General features: G+C 41.6%; 3 protein-coding genes and 1 long non-coding RNA gene across 8 annotated transcripts; 2 read left to right on the top strand and 2 right to left on the bottom strand.

Moving 5' to 3' along the window:
- Positions 1-928: 928 nt before the first annotated feature.
- On the top strand, positions 929-6,872 carry cep70 (centrosomal protein 70). 5 transcript variants are annotated; one of them, XM_017308060.2, is made up of 15 exons: positions 929-1,105; positions 1,212-1,267; positions 1,553-1,574; positions 2,001-2,100; positions 2,203-2,326; positions 3,513-3,678; positions 4,535-4,735; positions 4,811-4,899; positions 5,433-5,505; positions 5,589-5,729; positions 5,802-5,945; positions 6,025-6,190; positions 6,264-6,351; positions 6,449-6,528; positions 6,622-6,872. In XM_017308060.2, exons 2-15 carry the CDS (start codon positions 1,245-1,247, stop codon positions 6,681-6,683), a joined length of 1,479 nt encoding a protein of 492 aa, XP_017163549.1. In that variant the 5' UTR covers positions 929-1,105; positions 1,212-1,244; the 3' UTR covers positions 6,684-6,872. The 5 variants fall into 5 exon arrangements, with proteins under 5 accessions (XP_017163549.1, XP_017163551.1, XP_017163546.1 ...); XM_017308062.2 differs by having other exon boundaries at positions 938-1,105; positions 4,820-4,899; positions 6,022-6,190; XM_017308057.2 differs by having other exon boundaries at positions 939-1,105; positions 6,022-6,190.
- A 1,595-nt stretch (positions 6,873-8,467) lies between these two features.
- LOC145554511 (uncharacterized) lies at positions 8,468-9,339 on the bottom strand. The gene is made up of 2 exons (XR_014090473.1): positions 9,003-9,339; positions 8,468-8,711 (listed from the first exon to the last, which is right to left on the bottom strand). It is a non-coding gene; the product is annotated as an uncharacterized LOC145554511 (long non-coding RNA).
- Positions 9,340-10,922: 1,583 nt separating this feature from the next.
- On the top strand, positions 10,923-12,954 carry LOC103477522 (ankyrin repeat domain-containing protein SOWAHC-like). The gene is made up of 2 exons (XM_008430682.3): positions 10,923-12,628; positions 12,714-12,954. Exons 1-2 carry the CDS (start codon positions 11,025-11,027, stop codon positions 12,721-12,723), a joined length of 1,614 nt encoding a protein of 537 aa, XP_008428904.1. The 5' UTR covers positions 10,923-11,024; the 3' UTR covers positions 12,724-12,954.
- A 2,649-nt stretch (positions 12,955-15,603) lies between these two features.
- On the bottom strand, positions 15,604-20,845 carry dhrsx (dehydrogenase/reductase (SDR family) X-linked). Its single transcript, XM_008430395.2, has 7 exons — positions 20,692-20,845; positions 19,527-19,634; positions 19,171-19,239; positions 18,398-18,499; positions 18,095-18,302; positions 17,798-18,005; positions 15,604-17,728 (listed from the first exon to the last, which is right to left on the bottom strand). The coding sequence occupies exons 1-7, from the start codon at positions 20,789-20,791 to the stop codon at positions 17,549-17,551; spliced, it is 975 nt and encodes a 324-aa protein (XP_008428617.1). The 5' UTR covers positions 20,792-20,845; the 3' UTR covers positions 15,604-17,548.
- Positions 20,846-27,181: the final 6,336 nt, after the last annotated feature.

Here is a 27,181-nt window from a genome sequence, read left to right as displayed (position 1 = left end):
CTTTTGATTTCCCTTTGGGATCAATAAAGTATTTTTGAATTGAATAATTTAAACCTCTGCTTCAGGACATCAACCAGATGACATCACATGTCGAGTAGATGACATAAACAGTGTAAATGTGTTAAAAAGCATGTGTGTAAAAATGACCTAATCCAAGTCCAGAACTAAATCCAATTGAGGGTCTGTGGTAGGACTTGAAACTGATGTTCTCCATTAAATCTAACTGAACATGAACATTTTTTCAATGAAGGAAGGAAAAAACCCTTCAGTCTGTAGATGGTTTTACACATGAATCACACAGAGAGCCAAATAGAAATGTGCACTTTTTAACGGTTCTAGGTTGAAGTGTCAGTAAGTTGGGTGGTCCAGGCTGCATCAAGGTGATGTAAGCAGTTACCACAAATCATAAAATCATACAGCACACGTCAACGGAATCCTTGACTATGTGAAGGCTTAAATTTCCATTTTAATTTTCTGCTCAGTGGAGTGGATTCATGCAGGGACACAGTGAGTGGCCAGACTCTTTGCTCTCATCTATCCATTAATAAATGACAATGACCTTTGCTTTCTGACTCTATGGATACACTAATCCCTCTGCTGAGCACATCACTTTACTGACATAAGAGATACTGGAGACAAGAAAGGTCAGCCATCATGTAGAGGGAGATCATTTTATTATAGCACCTTGATATTTTCCTCAACTGTAATATCAACCAGAGGTGTTCATCTCTGTAAATAATAATATATAATATTCGTTCTATTATTGAAACAAATTTGTTCCAGATCTTCCATAAGTGTGTTTTTGTCATTACACTTGAAAGCATCACTTATTGCCGCTAAGAGGGCTGCGGTATTGACCCAGCAGCTTCTGCTTTGTTTCCTTCAGGAACATAAAGAAGATGAAGCCGGTAAAATAACCCAGTGATCCGTCATTGGGACTAGTTTAACTGACATGTTACCGCCATCTTGTGGTCGTGGGGCAATAAAGAGCTGTTCTGTTGATTGGTTAAAGTCCTTTTGTTTAATAACTGCGTCAGGACGCACAGTTTGAACTGCGGAAGCGCGCTGCTGTTTGCAGCAGGTTTGTACGGAGTTGGTTGGCAAGGTAATTTATGGCTTTTTGTATTTATAAATGTTTTGTCATTATTATATATCTTAATGCGCTGTTTTGTTGTTAGCTACAGATGCTATTCTGTTCGGTTTTCCTTTAGCTAGCTTAACTCACGAGACGCAGTGCCAAGAAGATGGAGGTAGCGTCGCATTTAAGGTCTGTTTCACTCTTTTAAGACGGTTAAAACCTAAAATGTATTAGTAAAAAGGTCATTAAAGGGATGACCGTAAAATTCAGCTTATAAGTCAACTGTAAATGGTATCAGGTAAACTGATAAGAGTGACTGTTTAAAATGTGATCTGGAGGGGTTCATTCCAAGAGTTGGGAGTTTTTCTTCTAGAGTGGCACCATGTAAAAAATAGGTGTGAACTCATTACACTTGAAGGCATCACTTACTGCTGGGTGGTATTGACCCAGCTGGTTTTGCTTTGTTTCCTGCAGTGATGTAAAGAAGATGAAGCCGGTAAGACTCCTCCTCACCTTTTAGTGTGTGTGTGTGTGTGTGTGTGTGTGTGTGTGTGTGTGTGTGTGTGTGTGTGTGTGTGTGTGTGTGTGTGTGTGTGTGTGTGAAGTGGAGGGCCCCTCCCCTGGTGGATCGCCTTTCCTTCATTGTTGAGTTGTAATAGCGACCTCTGCTCTCAGAGATAGGATCACTGACAGGAGGGTCAGCTCCTGCACACTTTGGAACACATTTACTTAGGAGTTAAACTGATAACAACTACATACTGCTTAAGAATGGGTACAGAAGCCAGAACAATGCATTTTTCATGCATTACAAATAAGACTTATGTTTATCTGTGGACCTATGGACAGTTTCAGGTACCACTTAAATCTTCATTATGTATGTGGAGCAGGTTTGACTGAAGCTGATTGTGGCTGTGTGTTGCAGCAGGAGCAGGTAGAATGGGATGACGTGAATAAACTGCTGCAGCATCACGGCTTTAAACCTGTGTTCTTTGCAGACCCTGTGGAGAATAGGAACCTCACAGGTGAGGAGATTTGTTTCTGAAATGGATGTTTCACAGCTGCAATGTCTGATGTGGTTTTTATTTTCACATTTCTTGATGATGGGACTTGCATGTGTCCCACAGATTTGGTCCTGCTGGACAAGAAGTCAGCAAATGAGTTGAGAATGACTCTGAGGATGATGCTGATGGACTCTGAGAGGAGACAGACGCTCATCCAGGAGGTTGTCAAGTCTAACAACCAGCTCAAGTACGTGTTACTCAAATCACCATGTTGGGTGATTCACTACTAACTGTGGCAGCGGCATGTGTGAGTACAATTTGTTCCAATCATTTTTGTGAATTTTTCAAACATTGAATGTTTGGACAATTCACAAAAATGATTCCTTCCGGTGTTTTATGTTTTTTATTTTTGTACTTTAGGACAGTTGCTATGATGCATAACCATGGCAACATTGTGTTTTTGGGGGGGGTTTTCCAACTGGGAGCCACTGATTAGAATCTCAAAAGCTCAAATAACATCTCAACTACAGGACAAAACCCTAGCTGAACCAAAAAAAGAAGTCTTCAGTCAGAAACTTCTTGAGATTTGTTGACCGACTGCTACTGGAGATTCCTTTTGCTCACAGCATGAATATCCATAACAACTCTTTGAAGACACTTGAATTTGAGTTGCGGTAATATTTAATTTCCCTTTCAGATAAATCAGGTATTTTTGAATTTAATCAGAAGAGCACTGGTAACTCTGGAGGAGCTGCAGAGATTGGCACCATGTTTGAACAGATGCCCTCAAACACACCGTGAAACAAGTTGTGCCAATGTACTACCTTTATTAGGCATTATATTTGCAATTTCTGGCAGGACTTGTGAGAAAGCACAGCTTTGAAATCCAATAAGTAGAATTTGTATTTAAATAAGCTGTATTTTTTCAGAGTATACAGATAATCTATATTTTGTCTTGAATTTGATGGCAATACCTTGCTTCAGAGTAGATGATTCAGCCGGGTACCACAGCATGAGGTTTAGAAATCTAATGGGCACAAAAAATATTTTTGTGTCTTTATTTCTTCACCAATATTTAATCTACAATATGAAGTAACTGAAACCATCAGCGTGGTTGGCAGATTTCATCCTGCTGGAGAACAAACAGCAGGCTTAGTGTCGTATCAAGCTCTGGCTCTTTAATAATGGATCTGGTTCTGTGTGGACCACCTGGCCTCCTGTCACCCAATCTCATCAGCATCTGAGGGCCCCTGACTGGTGACCATGGAAATCATACATATTCTATGTAACCTTCAATGCAACCATCTCTGACTCTAAATCTAATAATCTGTCAGATATTTAATTTCCTCTTGATTAGAACTATGTCAATATTTGAAGATATGTGGACATTACAGAGCAAACTAAGTGACACTTTTCTGTATGTGTGTTGTCAGAGAGGAGGTACAGAAGCACATGAGTCATGCAGCTCAGCAGTCCCAACGAGCTGCTGAGCTGCAGGGGCTGCTGGATGAGGTGAAGAGCAGAGTTCAGCACCTGGAGGAGCGCTGCCTGGGGAAGGCGGCCCAGCAGCTGCAGAAGGAAAACAAAGAGGCTAAGATGGTTTACTGAGTTTTTGTTCTTCCCTGGCACTTAAATGTTGGCTGTTGGCCAGAAAATATCTCCGTTGCCTATGTCCAAGTATTTAAAGAAACTTTTATAAATGTATGTATAAAAAAATGTATGTATAAAAAACAGAATACGTTAAAAAAAATAGAAAAAAGTTAAAGATTTTCTGTCATTCAGAAAGTTATATAGAGAAATTCCACACAGTGACATATTTGAATTTTGTATTTCTTGTAATTTTGACGGTTAAGACTAGTTGCAAAGAAAGAAAACTCAAAGTTCTGCGTCTCAGAAAATGTGATAATTACATAAAACAGTATGAACTGACGAGCAGAGCTGATGAAACAAAACTGAACTTTTGCACAGAATTAGGTCTGTCACAATAAAACATTTTGCTGGACTTTAAGTTGTCCCAGATGCTTTTGCGATAAATGATGATATTGTTGTTTTGAGGCCATTTTGAAGTAATATTATTGCAATAGCATAATAATGCAAGAATGCCTTTTGAAGATAAATAAACTTTAAATTCTAATCAACATTTAACACTGAAACTGGAAGTATTTTCAAATATCCAAAATAAATAAACAAAAGAAACAACAAATCAAATGAATTATGAAGTCTTTGCAAGCAAAATTGTGCTTCGAAAAAAGGTTAGTTAAGGCTTTTGTTATCCAGTTTTGGTAGAAAGAGAGACACAAGAGAAAATGGATAAATTATGAAAATGGAAATTATTGAGCTCGTTTTAATTTATCATGCAGTTAATTGATGTGACAGGTCTACTCACACGTCCAAAGTCATCTTTTCATTTAGAGTGAGAGTTGGCAGTTGGGATGACACCACTGTTTGTTTTTAGAGGAGATATCTGTTACTGGAGAAGAAGGTAGTCAGTCTGGAGGAAGAAACAGCCCAGCTCAGGAAGAAACTGTATTTGACTGTCAAAGAAGAGGAACAGCGACTGACTCGACAGAGTCGATTACAGCAGTCCAAACATTTGGATCAAGCTACAAAGAGGACCTCTGCCTCCGTCTCCCCTTCTTTCAAAACCATCCTCAAGGTATTTCTCTAAGCCGTTCCTGTTGTGTTCAGGTTGTGTTCTGAAAGCAGGTCTGATTCCTGGGCTTGTGCCCAGACACATCAGGACCAGCAGAAGGAAGGCAGCTCTCGCATACAGGAGTTGGAGGAAGAGGTGCAACGGCTCAAGACAGAACTGGACACAAGGTGTGTTTGTCACCAAAGATGGTTTTGAACTAGACTTCATGTGACTGTTTGTGAGTTTAGGCCAAGAAAAGAGACACCAGATAAGATGGATATCTCTAAATAGGGTGGAATAATACCTTAATAGGTCAAATGGGTCATGTAAAGGTTTTACACTATTGAGAAGTGAGGAATCACATTTATGAATATCTATTTCAATAGTTCAAGCAACAAATAAACACACGAACACACACAACTTTGCATATGAATACTTGGCTTGACAGCAGAAGCTACCACTACGGGCTTCGTTATCTCTGCCAATCAGTGCCAAGGAAAATAAATGATGCTTCTGGATTAGCTGCTTTGCAAATGCCAGCCAATAGCATAAGGAGCATTGCGCCTAGGTATTTCAGCTTTCCAAGCTACATTGTCTATATATTAAATAAGCTCTATGGAACTGCAACGGTTGATTGATTCAAAATGGATTTATCTAAAGCTCAGTACTGAAACAGGAAGTAGTTTTGTTTTGAAGCAATCTGCTTTTTTGCACTGATTAGATGTAGAAGTGACCTCACTGGGAACACCATGGACCAGTCCAAAACCTCCAGGCAACGGGTCCAGTATCACCACGTAAGTCAGCTTTCCTCTGAGCAGATTAGTTTGTGGTAATTTCCTGTCTGTCAACGCTTTGTTCCAATTTTTCTGCTCTTCAGCTGTTGACTGAGATCAACACACTCGTTATCAATCCCAGGCTGCAGCAGTACCAACGCTGGCCCAGAGAATCGGAGGAAGCAGAATTCCAGGTTGTCCTTCCCACTCTGGAGCAGTGGTCCCAGCAGCTCCTCATGTTCAGGGTAAATACTCAGACAGCCTCGGTGTTGACTCAGTGCTGGAAGCTGCTCTGACCAGAGTGTTTCTGTGTTCAGGATCTTCAAAGCCGACTGAATAAACTGAGTGCCACACTGATGCCACTGCATCCCTGTGATGCTGATGCAAAAACACTTAAGGTGGAGGACATGATGCTGCTGGTGGAGGCACTGCTGGAGAATGCCTCTTCTGACGATAAACAGGTTAATCTGTACTTTTCTGAGATTAAAACTCAGCTTTTTGTTCCTGGTGCTGAAGTCTTCATGCTTGTCCTGCCAGAAGCTCAGGAGTCCCACTCGATACACCTTGGCTTCCATGGTGGCTCACTTCCAGAAACTGTTTGACGTTCCCTCCCTCAGCGGAGTTTACCCTCGAATGAACGAGGTCTACACCCGACTGGGAGAGATGACCAACACCATGAGGAACCTCCAAAATGTTCTGGACCTAGGTGACTTTGAAAAATTCACTTCAGTTGTCCATGTTTCACGTAAAGCCTCGCTAACCTTTCCATGGGATGTTAGACAGCAAAGCTTCTCCTACTGAAGTTGTGGACCAGGTCTCCAGACTGGTCTCCTTGGATCCAGGATTGGGTCGGGCAGACATTGACAGGTTCAGTATCCCACCAGCAGCACTTTGTTTTTTCTTGTTACGTGTTCTGTGCTGGTCTTCATGAAGCTGCTTTTCTGTTGTCTGCTTTGTTTTTCAGCATCATTATCAAAGTGAAGCAACATGATGAGTTTTTCCCTGCTTTCCACAACCTCGTGACAGAAATCTTAAAGCTACTTGGTATCTTTGCTTTACTCCAGTCAAAGTTTAAAATGACTACATGGTCTCCTTTCCTCTGCATGATCTGCTGACATGGCTCTCTGTGTGTTGCAGGTGTGAGTCACCTGGACGACATACTTCCTGCTCTGCAGTCTCTGAAACAGACGGCTCAGTGATCCTCCTTTCTCCACTGGACGTATACTGCTTACATTTACTTACTATGTTGCCATCACAACTGCGGCCATCAAGTTTCAGACATTGATGGCTGCAGAACCGTCCACTGAGCTTAGTAGTATGTTTGTCACCATCAGATGGCAGCACACAACGACCATGTGCCTAAAATAAAGCAGAGATCCAACTGAAAATGTTTAGTTTCAGATTCTTCAACAGGAATTGCCTGATCCACCTTTCCCAGAAACTAGATCTGTACAGTGGAAATTACAGGATTAAATTCCTGTGAATGACTGTGTAACCTCTCTCATACAATCCTGCCAGGATTGCACCATACACTCTAAAAAGAAAAAGTCGAACCAACTTAATTGAATTGCTTCTATGGGGTAACAAGCAATTCAATTAAGTTTATCCAACTTAATTTATTAAGTTTAACCAATTCAATATATTCTAATCGTCCAACTCAATTTGCTAATTTTTTAAACAAATGTATTAAGTATGTTTAAGATAACAGATTTAAGTCAGTCTTACTAAAATCATTTAGTTTACTTCAAAAAATGGTCTGAACTTACACAGTACTTTTCCAGTCACTTTGACTACTCAAAGCACTTCACATTAGAGTCCCATTCACACAACAATATCCATATGTTTCAGGAGGAAGCTGGAATTGAACCTACAACCTTGTGATCACAAGACGACTACTCTACCCACAGAGCCACAGTCTCTACCATTGAATCTGTCTCTGGTCAGCTTGAGTCATGGTCAGATGTGGGATACAAATATGGTATTGAACTTAATTATTTCAAGTCAAAGTAAAAAGGTCCTTTAAGGAAAAGATTTGTAATTTTTAAATTAGAGTATTAGAGTATAGAGGACACTGTAAAAAGAGTTTTAGACTGCAAACTAAGAAGTTCGCCCAAAGCCAAAAATATTTAGTTTGCAGCTACTTAAAAGTTTGAGTTGACTTTCTGAAGAATTAAGTCAAAGAGATTTTAAATGTTTATTAAAAGAAAATAAATGATTTGAGTAAGAGTGACTTAAATCTGTTACCTTAAACATACTTAATAAATTTGGTAAAATTAACAAATTAAGTTGGATGATTAGAATATATTGAATTGGTTAAACTTAAATTAAGTTGGATAAACTTAATTGAATTGCTTGTTACCTATGGAAGCAATTGAAGCAATTCAATTAAGTTGGTTCAACTATTTTCTTTTTAGAGTAAGTTTTGAGTTAAATGAACACAAAAAAGTAAGTTGGCATAGCAAAAGAATTAAGTTAAATTAATGTAAATAAGTCCATAAGATGAGCTTCAGCTCAAAAACACTTTATTTAGAGTGGCTGGAAAAACATGGAATTAACTTTTAGTCATTTCAGTGATGAAATGATGAAAAAATCTCAAAAGCAAGTTTATAAACGTGTGTTCCAACCATGTTCTTACGTCATTTTACTCTATATCCTCCTGACTACCAGTAGTTCATTTTTGTCCTCTGTAGAGGACATTTCTAAATGTGAATATCTCCCCCCCTCTCTGCATTCTACTGAATTAATTCCTTTTGGTATCTGGAGGCATTTAGGGCTTTTCAATGATACCACATGTGAAGGGGTGGGACTTTTGTAGTATCTTTTTCTAATTCATAAAAATGGCATTTATCAGTAATAACACATTTTATGGGAAGAGACAAAGTAAGTCACCCTGGACAGGTCACAAGTCCATCACAGTGCCATGAAAGACAACAACAAATAAAAAAATGAAAGATAAATGTAAAGGAGAATAAATTCTGTCCAGTTATCTTTAAATCAAATCATGTTTATTAAGCACTTAGTTTTGGTAACACAGCAGTTTTTGTTGTTGAAAATGTAGCTGGCTCCTCATTGAAACAACAAACTTACATCATGAAGACGATGTGAAGGTTCATCCTCAGAGCTGGTTGGTGACCTGGTGGAGTCAAAGCTTCTTCTGAGACAGAAAGTCTTTATGTTTCCTAACACCTGATTTCTCTGGCTTCCTCTTTCATCTCCATTTGCTTAGACTGCAAATATATGTTGAAGATAAAATCATTGATGAACGAGTTAGAACAACAACCTCACAATATCAAAGTCTCTCTGTCTTATGGAGCTTAATTAAAACCAGGTTAGTTTATGAATTAAAGTATAAGTCGCAACAAACAGCCTCCATGCAGTTATAACATGAAGCTGAATGATTGCTATAGTAATCATAAGTCACAATAAAATTGATAAAATAATTTATGAAACCAATGTAAGTTATATATCTTTACTGCACTGTTTATAATTAAATTAATATAATTAATAAGCAAACTTACCACCAGCTAGCAACACTTAGCAGAGTTCGTCCCTCCGGGTTCCGTTTGTGACACACATTTCATTTCCATTCGTTGTTGTCCCGTTGTGTTGTCGTCTAACTCTGACTAGGACGTCACCAGCTTGAATTTACCAAAATTAGTAACTATTGTCAAGGCCCTCTCTACTTTTTAGGCAATATTATGCGAGTAAAAATAGCTAATTTAAACAGCATCTGTTATCTTCCCTGCGTTCAAGTTTTTCTTCTCTTTGTGGCGTTTTTTAAATAAATGAAAATGTGCAATACCGCCACCATCTGGTCTGGAGTATGAACTGGAGCTAATGCCGTTGATTATAAGGTTTTACATCACACATCTGAAAATTGATTTATTCTTTCTTAAAAATTACATCATGATTATCATTTTTTATTGTATGCAATTTTAATAAATAGTAAAAGATTATTAAGGCACTTAAAAATTCATACATATTCATATTTTGTTCACTTAAAGTATACTTTTATTTAATACATTAAAAGTGTATTTTGGTACAATTATGTTTAAGTGTGCTTACAGTATTAATTTCGAAATTGGTACAAGTGTATTTTTAGTATACTTCAGATATAGGTAGAACACTTAATAATTAGTATTCTTAAAGTGTACTTTCACAAATGTAAGTATGTTTGAAGTATATTATACTTTTTTTTCACCTCGGCAGTCATTGTGAAAACCTAAATTAGAAAACGTCTAAGATGGAAATTATATCTTCAAAGTTCTTTGACAATCAACAGCAATGTTGTAAAAATTGTTCAGCTCCACCAGGAGGAGAAGCAGTTTGGTGTAGAACTGGACCAGCTGGACTTCCTGCCACTAAAGACTGATTCACAGGTCTGTCAGGAGGAACGCTAACACACCCTGTCTGCATGTAAATACTCCCTGCAAGCATGACTGGTTGCTGCAGAGCAACCAGCCATGTTTCCCCACAACAAACAGCTGCTACAACCACTGATGTTATCTACTGAACTGGAATAAGGCTCAGCTTCATGTCCAAAATGACTGTCCACTTTGTGGATGGTTCTCCAGTTCTAGGCCACCTTCTCTTTTCCTTGTATTGGCTTTAAACTTGGAAGACATGGAATTGTTTTTCATTTGTATGCAGCTCTCAGGTCTATACTAAAATAAATAAATAAAAGGCACATACTCTGCCCAGGCTTTAATGTCTTAATTAAGACATTAATGCCTTGATGTCGTTAAAGCCTGCATCAGCACTTACCTTCCTAAATATTAAGTCAATCTTTTCATCTTGACATTTGACACACTTTAAGATGTTAATTTTAATTATTTCTGTTTTTTGTTATTTTTATGTCATATAGTTGTTTGCAACTTTTGTCCATTATGTTTTTAATGTGTTTATTTTATTCATCTAATTTTACAAACTAATTTTATACATAAAGTGTTTTATAAATAAAGTTGTATTGGATTGGGTTGGAGCTGACCAGGATATGTTTTCGATCAGAAACAGAAAATTAAACTGTTTCTGTTTCAGTACATAAATTAAGTGAAAACTATAATAATCTATTCTAAAATGAGGTCATCAACATTTTAGACGTCCAGTAGCTTTAGAATAAAACTTATTTTTTTAGGTTTTGGTAGCAAGACCAACAGTTTTCTACTTCTCTTATTGATTTCGAAACAAACTATTAAGTGCTAGAATAAATATAATGTAGACTAAATAACATGGAAGGCTTTTGGTAGACATTAGGAGGTAAATGAACACACACGTTGTCCTTATTTTGATTTATTTCAGGAGTAAAACTAAAGCAATTTTTGAAGATAAAAACCATCCCTCGAAATGAGTTCACAGTAATTTTTGAGTTTGTTATTGGGAAACTGCTTTTGACCGTATAAGGCCCAGACCGGAAGTCTCCCGTTGCTAGGAGGCGGAGAACGCTGGGGATAAAATGCTGCTTTCTGCTCTGCTGCCTGGAGGATCGGTTTGATTCTGTCAGGGTGTTCTCAGTCTGTTGTGCTCCAGGGAATGTGTTCCTCATGGCCAGCGGCTTCAGCCAGGACTCCATAGCGGACTTTCTGAGGCAGAGAGGAGGAACCGTCCCGAGCCCGGAGCTCCTGGAGCGTTTTAAAGCCGAGTTCCCACAGGAGCCGCACAGCAGGGCTGCTGTCCGCAGCATCTTTAAGACTTGCGTGGACAGCGTGGCTTTCGTGAAGACAGACAGCGGAGTCAAACATGTCTGTCTGAGGAGACAGTTCCGTTTCTGTCCTGCGTCCCCCTCACCTGACGACCAGGTGAGCCGCGATGACGCAGCCGCGAGCGCTCAGGTACAGCACAAATCAGCGCGCGACTCATGTTACGGAAATGACTGGAGGAGAGTTCCGCATATTATCACTGCAGAGAGAGACCAACCGGACAAACCGGAGCAGGACTGTGGACAGCAGGGTTTGCTTGGTGCTCTGGATGAAGTGGCCGGCAGCTCAGCTCACATGGGAAACTCTGGGAGCTTCAGTGCGCAGAGGAAGGACTCCAGGAAGGAAAAGGTCGCGAAACTTGCCATTCCACAAATCACAGTGATTCAGGCTTCGCCGCTCCCTGTGGACGGATCTGTCTTCATCCTGCCTGGGCCTGAGTGTTCTGCAACTGCAGCTGACGTACACACCGACTGGACGCCTGAGGGCCTGAGAGAGGAAGAGCAACAACCTAAGCAGAGGTTCCTCTCCACCAAGCAGGACTCGGAAGAGAAGGAGGATGAACGCAGCAGCTTGTCTGGCAGCGAGGACAGCTGCAGTCCGAAGGGCAGCCGGAAGCACTTCATCCAAGTGATGATGAACAGTTCTCCTGAAGTGAGGAACAGTATAGAACTCCGCAGCCCCGTCTGCCTCACCACCAGGAGTGAAGGTGACTCGGCCTCGCTGGGCTCTGCCAGCCTGGACGTGGACAGGACCTCCGTCACCCTGGACCCTGCGGAACACGAGTGGATGATGTGCGCCTCGGATGCAGAGTGGGACAGCCTCCACGCCCTCCTCAGCAATGAACCCAACCTGGTCCTGAAGAAGGACTTTGTCACTGGTTTCACCTGCCTGCACTGGGCTGCTAAGCATGGCAAGCAAGAGCTGATTGCTCTGATCATCAACTTTGCCAAACATCACAACCTTCCCATTAGCGTGGATGTTCGCTCCAACATGGGCTACACGCCGCTGCACATAGCTGCCATCCACAGCCACATGGAGGTGCTGAAGCTCCTGGTGGGGGCTTACAACGCAGACGTGGAAATCAGGGACTACAGTGGGAGGAAGGCCTGTCACTACCTCACCAACAACGTGAGTGTGGACATTAGAGACATCATAGGAGCATATGAGCTCACTGAATCCAAAGGTGCAGAGCCTAGGGTTGGAGGTCGCTGGAGGTTCTCCAAAGTCCTTCAGAACAACCTGAAACCCATCCACCAGCTCAGCCTCAGAGACAGCGACCTTACGGGGGGCGAGGACCACCTCAGGAGCAAACCCGTCCGGAGGAGGTCTTCGCTTAGCAGGATGAAGCCCAACCTGCAGAAGATACGCCAGAGGGCGTCCCAGCTCGTTCACAGCACTTCTTTCCGGGATAAACGGGAGCTGGATGAATCTGAGGAGAAACCCTCCAGGTCCAGACCTAGAACTCATTTCCTCGATTGAGCCCAAGTCTGCTACATGATGCTTCTGATGGATTTTGCTTAATCATGTTTGCAGGTATCTTTGATTCCCTCACTCCTTGATGCTTCACACTGCTGGTCAGCTGGCTGAAAGAAGGCTTCTGATTTCTCCCTTGCATACAACAAAATCTGATTCATCTGCATAGAAATATTTCCAGCTGTGAAAAGCAGGAAGCACCACTTGTCACCTCTTTAAGATGGCATTGCAGTTGAGCAACTGACTGCAGACTTCAACAGAGCAGATAGCCTGACTAAATAAATACACAAATGAAACTCAATCCTATAATTTTATATAAACCAGTTTATGATGGGGGTTTTCTGTTTTGTCCTAACTGGTTTTGCTTAATTACGGTCCAAAGTTTAAGTGACCCGTAAGAAGCTGAAAAACTAATCCAGATTAAGCAGTTGTGACATCCTGACCCGGCTCTGGGTTGGCCTGCTTCCTTTTATCCGTCCTCAGCTGACAGCCTGGAGCAGGAGCCACCAGGGCTAATCTGGATTTCATGGCACTGACGTGTTAGGTAACGCTGTTCTGTGTCCCTGCACATTTGTAACCTGAACTGACCAAAGTTAGGCCAAAGAAAAGTTGGTTCACAGCTAATGCTTTAGATTTAGAGAGGCTCATGTTTGTTTACAGAAATTAGTTGTAAAAAAGTTGTAAGGTACAGGACACAGTTTCAGTTAATGTACAGTGTCCTGTTTGTCTGGGCAATAAATCATTAACAATACAAATTGTGATAAACAGATGCTCAATATCAATAGAAAATACATTCAACAGAATATTCCAATAGTTTCAATGAACAAGTTAGAACCGCAATGCATTCTGGGGGATGTAGGCTAAGGAAAGGCGTTAGCTGGTCAACGATTCATTCATTGGTAAGCTAGCAATAACTTGCTGAGTAATTTGTGCAGCAGCAGTTTGTTGTTTTGCCACTGGGCCTCTAGCCTGGCCTTTGCCTTCCTGTGCAATTCTGCTCAATTCTCACTTTACAGACAGTTTGGGCTTTCTCTCATTCACTTGGATTCCTTCAGTAGAATTTCTACCAGACCAATCAGTGAACAGGAGAAAATGTGAAAGATGTCAACATTTCTCTGTATTCTGGCTGTAGCTTTAGCAGTGGTCGTGGAGGTTGTTTGCAATTTCTGACGCTTTGAACTGGTGCATTATATATGTCATGGCAAAACGTTTGTAATTGGGTAAAGTTTCAAACTTCAACAGAGCCCACACCTACAGGAAGTAATTGTTTCTCAATAGCGGAGAGTCTACAGCATCTGTACGCAGCAAAGCATAGACAAACAAGGGGCTGTGCTTCACCAGGACTCATTTTCTGAAAGGACAAAATGAGTACAACAGCTCAAGAGGAAATTGTGGACAAAGCAGGACAGGTCAGTTTGGCAGTATTTTGGACATGTACAACAAAAAACCAATCAAACTCATATTATATGTTTTTCAGTCATATTGCCCAGCCCTACTGCCAGTCATATTCTGAGCACAATCCTTGGTTTTTGGATGTGAATAGAGAAGAATAATCTTTATTTGTGCCTCCATGGGAAAATAGAGACAGAAGGTAGTGAGATAACCCAGCATGATGCCCCCACCACCTTGTTTCACCATAGTGTATCCAGGGTTATTTTTTTTCCACTCAGTGTTTTGCATATAGGCCAGAAAGTTCCATTTTGTTCTCCTCAGAGCAGAACACATTCTTCCACATGCTTGTAGCAAACGGCAGTCAGAACTTCTGGGGACTTCAGGTTTTATGTTGGATTCGTCAGTCTTCATGGCGCCGTTGTGTGTGGGTGTTGTGCACTGAGACGCAGCCCTTCTCTGAGCTAACAGCTCCACTTGAAGAAATTCATCATTCACCAACATGCTGCGTCATGTCAGAGATCAGCCTCGCCCACACGCTGCACTGACTTCTCATTCCACAACCAGCTGGAACTTTCCACAACCAGCCTACAAAAACACTGTATTTTTCAGACAGAAACTTCTTTACTGTACACATTTTGACGCCACCTGTGATAAACTGGATCAGACACTTGGCTCTTCAGGTTCAGGATCAGCTGCTATGAATGTTTCTGATTTAAGGGTTCTGCTGCCCTCTCGAACTTCTGTTTGCACAGTGTGTTTTACAATTCTGCTTATAAGGGCTGTATGTGTCTTTTTGGGAGCACAGATCAAAATGTATAATGGGGTAAGAATTTATGAGTTATCTCAGAAGAGATTTTGAAGAAAATCTATTGGATTAAAAATATATATTTGAAAACAAAAATAATCTACTCTACTGTTGTGTTTCTTCTCTACAAGTTAAGTTGCTGCTGTCATAAATGATATATGAAAATGAATGAAACATTTCAGCTTCACTCTGTTGTAATCTCAGGTTCCCCCACTAGATGTCAGTGTAGGACAGCAGTGGAACATCAGTGCTGAGACTGAAGAAGATCACATTCTGATGAATAATATCTATATTGATAGTCACATGAATAAGTGATAGTCCTACACTGACATCTAGTGGGGGAACCTGAGATTACAACAGAGTGAAGCTGAAATGTTTCATTTTCAGACATGCACACACAAAAGACGGAGATTTAAACAGTTTGCAACTTAGTTTATAATAGTTCAATTATTTAGATTTTAAGTTGAATAGTGTTAACATAAAAAGTTACTTATAAGCAGTGTTAAGCTAAACAGGTTTAGCGTGATTAGAAAATGTCTTGTGTCCTAAACCATGGCATCAATCAACATGCAAGAGTAGTAACATGCAATTTAATCATTTTTTTTGAATCTCTTATATTATTTGTGATATAAACAAATAAGCAGATGAGGTGAAGTGTATTCAACTCTTAACAGCAACTGGTGAGACATTTCCTATACATAATTTATTCTTTGCTGCTTATTTTCAATAAAAACACAGATTTTAAAGTGCAAGTCTATTAAAGGAGAAATGCTTTATTAAAGGATTGTGTAGTAATACAATGCTTTGCAAAAGTATGCTGTGTTTTTCTTCAGCATTGCAAGTCATGGCTTTACTCGTGACAAAAAGGACATCAACTTGTGTTTAAAGAATCTCCTTCATTATATCTAACAGAAACAGCCAGTTTGTCTCAAATCAGGAAGAGACACGTATTAAAAACCTGCAGCAGAATATTACCTGAATATTAATAACACTTTTCATTGTGTGTGTGTTTTTTACAGCATAACCACTTTTTCCCACTTGACAATTCTGCACATCTTTGTGTTGGTCTGTCTGTCACATGGAATCCATTTAGGTTTGTGGTTGGAACAGGACAAAATGTGTGAAATCTGAAAATATAAGACCTTTGATAAATGTTTTTGGTCAAATGTTTCACTATGACATGAAGAAGACAGAAAAGGTTCCAAACAAATGATGTTGAATTACAAAGAAAGTCTTCTCTGTCCACACCATGATGCAGTCATCTTCACACCCTAAATGTTCACACTTGCTGCTTCGCTTACATGATTTAAGCAAAACTGGAGAAACATTTAGATCACTTTTCATGTACTTTAAAAAATACAAACAATAACAAAAAAGGCACTTAACGGGCTGAAAGGGAGCCGTTTGATATTATTTTATTAGTCAACATTAACTGTTTCAGAGTCTGGTTTAAGTTTTTAAATGTTCACATTGCAATACAGAAATCCTGCTGCCCCCTAGTGTTTGGATGGAGAAGAAGCAGGTTTTACAGATATACACATAACTTTAAAAAGCATCATTCTAACCACAGAAACTTCACCGTTCAGCCACTGAGTCGGCATGAGGATCTTGTCCTCAGAAGAATAAAACAGGCTGTAAAGGCTTCTGAAGCACAGTGGTATGTAACTGAAGAGTTTTACAGTGAAAGGTCAAGTCACTCTGGAAGTCAGGTCAGTTAAAGTCACGAGGCTGCATTATTGCTGGCTTGTGAAAATAGAGTACATATCTGATTTCTCTGCATAATGTTTCTTGTTTGAGTCACATCAAACAGGACTTGAGCATAAAATCCCCACAGAGGTTAAAGCTGGCAGAAGTTCACTCTGATCTTTTGACCCTTTGCATGAGATGCCGTCCTCTTGGCCATGATGCACATCAAAACAACTTATGTGCACGTTGACTCCTGTAGAGATTGTCCAGAAAAGTAATTTTTTTAAAAATTGCACAGTTGATGTCACTGTACAATACTCACAGGTGCTGCACAGACTAGGATGCAAACCAAACTTCTCATTTGATCATAAACCTTTGATGAGGAAACAAGGTGGCGATGGATAGCAAGTGTTGCTTGAAAGGACTGGCAGCTCTTGGTGCAAGAAGATGCAATGAAAGATTGTATTATGCAGAGAATGTATGCTTCTAATCATTAGTAACCTTCAAGACAAATAGAATGTAGCCATCCATGTACCAAATAAACTGATAAGCATCTAGATTTTCGACACCATTAAAGGGAAATGCCGTTTACGACATATTTCATAAGTCTTGTGCCATGACTTCAGGCAGAGTTGATTATTTGATCAAATCAACAAACACGTCAGGAGGGAGAAGGCGTGGTCCGATTTCTAAGCTAGCCATTTCCAACTTTAATAAATACTGCCATCTATGAGAAGAATAAAACAATTAGGTCTACTACTTTTGCAGACAAATTAACTTGACTGGACACTTTGAAATGCCTTGTTGCTGAAAAAGTGCTATAGAAATCAAATGTTTTCTTCTGAACAAGTAGAAGTCATGTCTGTATTGGCAAAAACAACTTGGTAAAACAATCAAAGTCACACCTGGTGTCATGTCCGACAATCGTCACAGTGCCTCAACGTGGTTGGGTGAAGTAGTTGTGAATGATCAATAAATGAGGAACATTGTGGAAATGGAAGTACTCCAGGTATCAGGCCTTGAGTCCCACAAGCTCACAGCTCTTTTTCCACAGCTTGGCCTGCAGCTCAGAGTCGTAGGACAGATCAGAGGACTGAGTCTTCTGACCGTTGTACAGATAACAGCCGCCCACTCCTTCCATCTCAGAGGCAGCTGCAGCATACACCGATATGGAGGCCCCCTCTGCTGGAGTCTGAGGACAACAGTACAACCAGTTCTAAACTAGTCTTGACAAAGCTAGATTAAGGTTTTAAAGACATACCCTGAACAGAATACTGGCCACTGGTTTCTTCATCATCTGTGCTAATGTCCAGAGGTTATTGTACAGCGCCGTGTCCACCATCCCAGGGTCCACAGCATTGACAATGACAGAGAATCCTCCAGCCGTCAGCTGCTCTTGAAGGTAGTAGGTGAAGAGGACCAGGGCCAACTTGCTTTGGCAGTAGGCACCATGGGAGCTGTAGACCACTCTGTTGGGAAAGAGGAAGTAAAACAAGATCATGTACAACAATCAATTTCCTGCTCAGAGAGTCTATGGTGGTTTCATGGTTGCACATACGTCTTGTTCAGGTCCTGCAGGTTTATCTCTCCTGCGTAGTGTGTGGCAGAGGCCATGTTGACAATTCTTGAGCAGCGACCCTGCCTTCCAGACGCCTTCAGCAGGTCCAGCAGCATGTTGGTCAGCAGGAAGTGGCTCAAGTAGTTCAGGCAGAAGTGGAATTCAAAGCCGTCCTCTGTCCGTGTCTCAGGAACCAGCATGGTTCCAGCTGCGTCAAAGTGGAACAGCTGTCTTTAGAGTCAGACAACAAAGAATCTGCTTTCATTAACGGTGACCATCTAATGGAAGATATGAGGAGCCTACCATTGTTAATGAGAACATGCAGAGGCAGAGATCTGTCTCTGAACGTCTGGACAAAGCGCCTGACTGATTTCAGGGAGGTCAGGTCCACAAAGACAAACTCAGCTGGAAGCAGAAAAGATGCGTTTCAGTTCTCAACCACAGTTCTGACAGAACACAGCTGAGCTCCCAGTACAACATTCTGGGCTGAAATCACAATTTCAGCCCAGAAATTGGGCTGAAATTTCTGTTATTATTAATAATACTCTTAAAAATCAGAGAATTATTAAGCAAGCAGAAGGTTTGATCCACTATGGGGGAGCTGATTAAATATGCAGACTAGAAATGATTCTAGCAATAACTGGATTTACACGGAGCTGATGAATGAAGACACATCAGAACACACCACTGAGAAACCTTCACACTGCCTGACACCACACTGTGGGCACATTTATTAGGCAAGTTTTAGTTTTGACCACATCATCATTTTTATACATATTTTCCAACTCCAAGCTGTATAAACTCAAGTGCTTGTTGAATTTAAACATGTCAGCTGGTGTTTAGTTGTTTAATGAGGGAGGATCAACATCCTACATGAAGGTGTGAATAATTATTAGGCAGCTTTTATTCCTCAGTCAAAATTAGCCAAAAGAGATTTAAGAGACTCTGAAAAGTCCAAAATTGTAAAGTCTTTCAGAAGGATGCAGCATTCTTTAAATTGCTAAGATCACAGAAATAATGCAAATAAATTATATTTCACTAGATCTTTTACTACAATTTGTAGTTTAGTTGATTACCTTTTCCTTCATAGCATTCTTCATTTATCCTGCTAACAGCTGCAGCGCCCTCTTCTGGCTCGTTCCCAGCTGGAGATCATAGAGATCATAAAGAGGCTTGGTGGGCTGATGTCCAGTATGTGGTTTACTTTAACTAGACCCTTCTGTCTGAGACATCAAACTGATCATATTCATGTATTAAATGACAGGCCATTGCATGCAAAACTAAAAAATAACTTAACAGATGTCACAAAAAAATTCACACATTGCTGTCATCTCCTTGCCTCTGCTTTGCAAGAATTAGAGTAGAAGGAAAACATGTCAAAGTCATAATGATCTGACAAAAGGAACATCTTATTAATGAGGCAGCAGCCTACCTATGATGACATGCATGCTCAGGCTTGCCAGGTGTCTTGCAGTCTCAAACCCCATTCCTCTGGTACCCCCAGTCACTATGGCAACCCTTCCCTTTTGCTTGGGTAAGGCTAAGAAAAGAATGTGAGAAGAAGCTATTAATTTCTAGATAAAGAAATGGAGTTAAATCACAGAGTGCAGAAAACTGTTTTAGATCCACTTTATTCTAAACAAGTTCAGGATTTTATCGGGATGAAGCTGCACACTTCTCACTCACCCTCCAAGTTACGTTGACAAAAGAAAGTTTTATCTAGATTTTTAAAAAACAGCTGGACACCAGTAGCATCAGGTTGGAACCCGTACTGACCACTAAAGGGTAAATCTGTTTGTAAGAAGCTTTTTGTGTTCTTGCACTATGTCACACTTGTTCTGTCTGATTGTGAAATGTATAAGGAACACCAATGGTTGATCCAGTGGTTTTGATCATCTTACAATTTCTATGGTGGATTAAAACTTTTAGAAAGATGAAACCCAGATAAGAAACGGCATGGTGGGATCACATGCTCTGTAAGTTTACAGCAGAACATGAACATGTTGTTTTATCATCTGTGTGTATTCACCAACCTTACAGTCAAGCTCAAAAACGTGAATCAAACTAAAATCTTTATCCAATTTACACGACAGTAATACGGTTGGAAAATTCCCCCATTCATATTCAGCTGCCAACATTCTTGTGAAGATCTGCAAGGGATAAAGAGAACAGTTCTTTCTTTGTTTCCATCCGGGACGCGTGACAACTTTCTCCTCATCCAAATTCAAATAATAAAATCTAAATTCTCCACTCTTATTATTGTCACAACAATTTTGGATGATTTTAGTCTGATTCATTAGTTAAAGTGAGAAAGTCTGCCCATTGTTTCTCATCTATAGTTTTACAGAACATATACATTTATATTTTAAAGTGTAATAATGTTAATGCTGTAAAGCAGGAAGTCCTGCCTGTCACCCAGTGGCAGCTCCAGAGGTTTTATTTCTGCAGGTGTTGATGGGTAATCATTTGTTACTGTTCTCAACACAGAAGCACAAACAGAAGTTCATTCAGAACTTAAACATCTACAACAGTCAAAACAACAAGTTCATTTTCTGTTGCAGTTCAAACGTGAAAGACAAACAGAGGTTAGATCTGACCTGGCATCTCAAAGGTTCGGTTGAACATTTGGTAGAGCAGAACTTTGATTCCACACAGATACAGCCTGAGGAGAGGAACCAGCACTGACAGCAGCCACATTCTGCAACCTGCAGCCGGTGTGACGTAACGCGGCGCGGTGGTGAAATGAGTCCGGCTCTCCGTTCCAACACTATAACATCTCTGTGGTTCCGCCCCCTCACATTTCCACGCAACACTTTGGCATTCCCGTCTGACAAACTACCGCAAACCATCAGATATGGTGTGCTACATTCTGAAAAGCTGTTTATCTTTTACTGTTTCATTTTGGACCAATTTGTTGGCAAAATCAATTCTTTATATTTTATACTTCAGAAATGAAGACATTAATTTGTTACAAATGGCAACGTTGTGCAAGAAGGGTATGAAAAGGATTAATGGGGAATATGCCACGGACTTCCGTTTTAGCACTTCCGCATATTTTTGCCACATAGAATGGTTCCGGTGCACAGGAGACAGTATGTTAACAGTGGCTCCTCAGTAGCTGCAGGACTATTAATTTTGCTTATAGAATTATTCAGATGTCCTGAAACGCTCCAACAACAACAAAGGATTTAAGCTGGATGTGTCAAAACTTCACAATAGCTTTGAAGGCAAGTTAATAAATCGTTTGTATTAACCATAATGCCTCATATGTCTGACGTAGCTAACAGGGACAAGCTTACAAAGATGCTATGTAAATGTTAAGTGTTTTGATTATCTGTGCAGTGGGCAGTCTACATAACTATGCTTTATATATATATATATATATATATATATATATATATATATATATATATATATATATATATATATATAGATCTGTCTATATTGTGCCCAAGCTATCAGTCGAAGCTGAAGTTAGCTTCCGAATGTAGCATCTAATAGCTGAAGGGCACTTAATTTTTCACTATCTTGAGCTTTTTTAATGTGTAGTACTTTAAAAACACCTAGACATTTCAAACCAAACTAGATTATTCTGTACTAACAGCAGAATAAATAAAACATTTGTGAAACCTTCTAATTGATTTGTGAAATTTGTAAAATGTCAATAATAGATTCCAGAATGCATTAGATCTGAATTATTAAATTGGCATTATTTGTTATTTTAACTTTCCATTTTCTTTCTTTTTTTAATCTTTATAATAGTTGGAGTTGGACAGTTCTGTTTGGTGGCTTCCTGGAGGGAGAGATCAGCTGAGCTAATGTTGCCAACAACTTTTCTCCTGCTATTAACTTTTCTGCTTTTCTTTATATAGAAAGTATTTCTATCAGTTGCTTTGTTTCCATTTTGCTCTATTTTTTTATTTTTACCTTAATGTTTACCTGGTCAGGTGAGGTGGAAATGTACATCCTCTTGATTACTGACAAATGTCAGAACCACATGGACTGAGCTGGTTACATCAGATCAATCTGAATCTTTATTTTTCATTAAAACGACTTCCTGTAATTTTAAGACATTGTTATAAAATTTCATCTTTATTCTGCTATAACAATGACTGCATTCTTGCAATTAAAAATTCTTGTATCCTGACCTTAATGCTCCCTTATACAACTCACAGAACAGATGATTGAAATAAAGGCATTTTTTGAAAGTATTTTCTGTGATTTTATTATAGAAATTGAGGACGAGAGGAATCGATTAAAATCAAATCTGGTATGAAAAAAGATTTTGCAAGTCATATCATCCAGCCTCATTCAGTATATTATGTGACTAACTACATATTACTTAATATTCACATTTCTTTGCTGGTATTACCTAAATGTGTTGCATTTTAACATCTCACTTGAATTCCTGATCTACATGCAAATACTTGATTTAATGTAAACACTGAGAAATGTAGATTCAATTTTATTGTAGGAACAAACATGATAGCAAAATGAACAGTGAATATATATAATATACTTCCTAGCAGCTAATCAGACATCAGACTTGTTTTGCCTTTTCTGGTGATGAAAACTCATCACTCTGGAGGAGAGGAAGTCCGGCTCAGCCCCGTCCAGGATGACTGCAGGGTCAGGGTAGCCAACAAAGTCTGCAGGTAGATTTTTGCATATCTGGTTCTAATTTAACCAAGTACTGTAAATAAAAAGTTAGTCCACGTTGTGATGATCCGGCAGACCGTGGACTGATGGACGCCGTCAGCTGGTCCAGGTGCTTGGATCCAATGGAAAGGTAATGGGCACAACGATCATGGCTGAGAAACATCACGAGGTGTTACGATGCAAACCTGAAAAATTAAAAACAAACAAAACTAATAAGCGTCCATATTTAGCTGCACAACGCAATCAAAACTAATAAATCCTCAGCTCTTTTTGAGAGTTTTGCTTGAAAATAAATTGACAATATCTCAGGAAATTAAACGTGTGAGTGAAATAGTTCTGGTATCACAAAGAAACTACAAAAAAAATGTTTCAGAGGTGTAAAAATACTGAAGTTAGGGTAGGGTAGGGAAATATTTACTACTTAGAAAATGCATGTTAAAATCTGAATACTCTTGAAAGTTTGCAGCTGAAATTAATTTAAACTACTAGCAGGCAAAGCAGAGTTCGCCTAATATCTGCACCAACAGTAATACAAAAAATGATGCATATAAGAGGCATTAGTTTATAAAAGTCGAGGCAAACCAAAATTTACCATTTTAAAAACAAAAAGCAGCGGGAGAATGTAACTTCATAACCTAATTTTCTAAGCAGAATCTCAGAGGGAAAAAAAAGAGAAATTACGTTGTGTAACACAAGAACAAATTAAAGCAGCCAAGTGGAAAAATTCACTCTAACGTGGATTATAATTATGAAACAGCAAATGTAGATGTCATATTATCGGGATTTGGGAAATACGTGATTTGTACCATTTGTTCTGTAGGTTTTTTAAGTGGATCAGTGCCACTTAAACGGCTGTAAAGCGAAGGTTTTGGACCTTAATCTGACTGACTTGTGTGGTTTGGATCGGGCTGAAGCGTTTCTGCTCTCGGCTGTTCTTAAATTACCGTGCTCGGTTTAGGAGGGGCTTGTCGCTGGGATACCGATAAATAGTCGGCCTCACCTCGACACATGGCTCTGGTTCTCGAACCAGTCTCCTTGAGAGGGGCTGGACGTACTTCCACTCTGGAGTTGCCCACGGTGAGAGGCGCCGGGCAGGAGTGGGCATACTTGTTGCCCCCCATCTCGGCGCCTGTACGTTGGGGTTTACCCCAGTGAACGAGAGGGTAGCCTCCCTCCGTCTATGGGTGGGGGGACAGGTTCTGACTGTTGTCTGTGCTTATAGGCCGAACGGCAGTTCAGATTACCCACCCTTCTTGGAGTCCTTAGAGGGGGTACTGGAGAGTGCCCCTCCTGGGGACTCCCTTGTTCTACTGGGGGACTTCAACGCTCACGTGGGCAATGACAGTGAGACCTGGAGGGGCGTGGTTGGGAGGAACGGCCCCCCCGATCTGAACTTGAGTGGTGTTCTGTTGTTGGACTTCTGTACTCATCACGGATTGTCCATTACAAACACCATGTTCAAGCATAACGGTGTCCATATGTGCACTTGGCAGCAGGACGCCCTAGGCCGCAGTTCGATGATTGACTTTGTCATCGTCTCATCAGATTTGCGGCCGTAGGTCTTGGACACTCGGGTGAAGAGAGGTGCGGAGCTGTCCACTGACCACTACCTGGTGGTGAGTTGGCTCCGGTGGTGGGGGAGAACGTCGGTCAGACCTGGCAGGTCCAAATGTGTATTGAGGGTCTGCTGGGAACGTCTGGCGGAGTCCCCTGTGAGACGGAGCTTCAACTCCCATCTCCAGCAGAACTTCGAACACGTTCCGGGGGAGGTGGGGGACATTGAGTCTGAGTGGACCATGTTCCGTGCCTTCATTGCCAAGGCGGCCTATCGGAGTTGCGGCCGCAAGGTTGTTGGTGCCTGTCGTGGCGGCAACCCTCGAACCCGTTGGTGGACACCTTCGGTGAGGGATGCTGTCAAGCTGAAGAAGGAGTCCTACCGGGCCTTTTTGGCCTGTGGGACTCCAGAAGCAGCTGATGGGTACCGGCGGGTGAAACAGCATGTGGCTCGGGTGGTCACTGAGGCAAAAACTCGGGCGTGGGAGGAGTTTGGAGAGGCCATGGAGACAGACTTCCGTACGGCTTCGAGGCGATTCTGGTCCACCATCCGGCGTCTCAGGAGGGGGAAGCAGTGCAGCACCAACACTGTTTATAGTGGGGATGGTGTGCTGCTGACCTCAACTCGGGACGTTGTGGGCCGGTGAGCAGAATACTTCGAAGACCTCCTCAATCCCACCAACATGCCTTCTGTTGAGGAAGCTGAGCCTGGGGACTCTGGGTTGGGCTCTCCAATCTCTGGGGACGAGGTTGCCGAGGTGGTCAAAAAGCTCCTCTGTTCCAGGGCCCCGGGGGTGGATGAGATCCGCCCGGAGTTCCTTAAAGCTCTGGATGTTGTAGGGTTGTGTTGGCTAACGCGACTCTGCAATGTCGCATGGATATCAGGGGCAGTTCCCCTGGATTGGCAGAATGGGGTGGTGGTCCCCCTGTTTAAAAAGGGGGACCAGAGGGTGTGCTCCAATTACAGAGGGGTCACAATCTTAAACCTCCCTTGTAAGGTCTATTCAGGGATCCTGGAGAGCAGGGTCTGTCAAATAGTTGAACCTCAGATTCAGGAAGAGCAGTGTGGTTTTCATCCTGGTCGTGGAACACTGGACCAGCTCCACACCCTCAGCAGGGTCCTGGGATCATGGGAGTTCGCCCAACCAGTGTACATGTGTTTTGTGGACTTGGAGAAGGCGTTCGACCGTGTCCCTAGGGGTCTTATGGTGGGTTCTCTGGGAGTATGGGGTACCGGGCCCTTTGATACGGGCTGTCTGGTCCCTGTATGACCAGTGTCAGAGTCTGGTCCGCATTGCCGGCAGTAAGTTGGACTCGTTTCCGGTGAGAGTTGGACTCCGCCAAGGCTGCCCTTTGTCACCGATTCTGTTCATTACCTTCATGGACAGAATTTCTAGGCGCAGCCGAGGTGTTGAGGGGATCCGTTTTGGTGGCCTTAGGATCGCATCTCTGCTTTTTGCGGATGATGTGGTCCTGTTGGCTTCATCGGAACGTGATCTGCAGCTCTTGCTGGAGCGGTTCGTGGCCGAGTGTGAAGCAGTCGGGATGAGGCTCAGTGCCTCCAAATCCGGTCAGTGCCTTGACCGGCCAAGACCATGGTCTTGACTGGAAAAGGGTAGAGTGCCTTCTCCGGGTCAGGGCAGTCGTCCTGCCTCAAGTGGAGGAGTTTAAGTATCTGGGGATCTTGTTCACGAATGAGGGAAGAAGGGAGCGGGAGATCGACAGGTGGATTGGTGCAGCATCTGTACTGGTCCGTCGTGGTGAAGAGAGAGCTGAGCCAAAAAGCGAAGCTCTCGATTTACCGGTCGATCTACGTTCCCACCCTCATCTATGGTCATGAGCTTTGGGTTATGACCGAAAGAACAAGATCACGGATACAAGCGGCCAAAATGGGTTTCCTCCGCAGGGAGGCTGGGCTCTCCCTTAGAGAGAGAAGCTCGGCCATCCGGGAGGGACTCAGAGTAGAGCCGCTGCTCCTCCACGTCGAGAGGAGCCAGTTGAGGCTCGGGCATCTGGTCAGGATGCCTCCTGGACGCCTCCCTGGTGAGGTGTTCCGGGCACATCCCACCGGGAGGAGGCCTCGGGGAAGACCCAGGACACGCTGGAGGGACTATGTCTCTCTACTGGCCTGGGAACGCCTTGGGATTCCCCCAGAGGAGCTGGAAGAAGTGGCTGGGGAGAGGGAAGTCTGGGCCTCCCTTCTTAGGCTGCTGCCCCCGCGACCCGACCCCGGATAAGCGGAAGAAAATGGATGGATGGATGGATGGATGGATGGATGGATGGATGGATGGATGGATGGATGGATGGATGTCACATAAAAAAAAGCTAAGGAGTTGCCTAAAAATAATTTCATACTCCTTAAAACACAAACCCAAACATCAACACACACGTATTGAGTTACCTTGTGCGAATCGCTGCCTCTGTTCTCAGCCTGTTCCCGTAGCAGTGGATTTCCTCCAGCATTATTTTCCTCCAACAAATTATTCCAGTAAACGAAGAACGTACAGATTCCTTTTAACCTCCGTCTCCCCATTACTGACTCTGGATCTTCAACATCCTCAAGCTTTGAAATAGCAGGCAACTACAAACCGTGTGTTAGCTGTAGTGGCTAAGTTGTGGCTACAGTCCGCTGTCGCCTTGATATCAGCAGGAAAATGAAAAAACTAAGCACTGGATGGTACCGGCTAATTACTGGACACAACGACACACCAAAATACTCGATTGTTGTACCAGTAGCTCACAGATACTTTAAGTTTTGCGTCTTGGTCATGGTACAGATCTTGTAGCTTTGGCCAAGAACAATAGGAGCAAGCAGGACCCGGAACCAATCTATGTGGCATAAATTCAAACGGAAATACGTCACCACCTCTCGTG

The sequence above is a fragment of the Poecilia reticulata genome, chromosome 2 (genome assembly GCF_904066995.2).
Source record: "Poecilia reticulata chromosome 2, P_reticulata-male-v2, whole genome shotgun sequence".
NCBI classification, from domain to species: Eukaryota; Metazoa; Chordata; class Actinopteri; order Cyprinodontiformes; family Poeciliidae; genus Poecilia; species Poecilia reticulata.
The sequence above is the reverse complement of the archived record's forward strand: the minus strand, read 5'-3'. Positions and strand labels throughout refer to the sequence as shown.

Excerpts from the sequence above, each read along its gene's own strand:
- cep70 (XM_017308057.2), top strand. The coding sequence starts at position 1,245 with ATGGAGGTAGCGTCGCATTTAAG. Across the intron at positions 6,191-6,263 it reads CCAAAATGTTCTGGACCTAG|ACAGCAAAGCTTCTCCTACT; the intron begins GTGACTTTGAAA and ends ATGGGATGTTAG. Across the intron at positions 6,529-6,621 it reads AGAAATCTTAAAGCTACTTG|GTGTGAGTCACCTGGACGAC; the intron begins GTATCTTTGCTT and ends TGTGTGTTGCAG.
- LOC103477522 (XM_008430682.3), top strand. The coding sequence starts at position 11,025 with ATGGCCAGCGGCTTCAGCCAGGACTCCATAGCGGACTTTCTGAGGCAG.
- dhrsx (XM_008430395.2), bottom strand. The coding sequence starts at position 20,791 with ATGTGGCTGCTGTCAGTGCTGGTTCCTCTCCTCAGGCTGTATCTGTGT. Across the intron at positions 18,500-19,170 it reads AGAATGCTATGAAGGAAAAG|CTGAGTTTGTCTTTGTGGAC; the intron begins GTAATCAACTAA and ends TTCTGCTTCCAG. Across the intron at positions 17,729-17,797 it reads TGGCCAGTATTCTGTTCAGG|ACTCCAGCAGAGGGGGCCTC; the intron begins GTATGTCTTTAA and ends TGTTGTCCTCAG.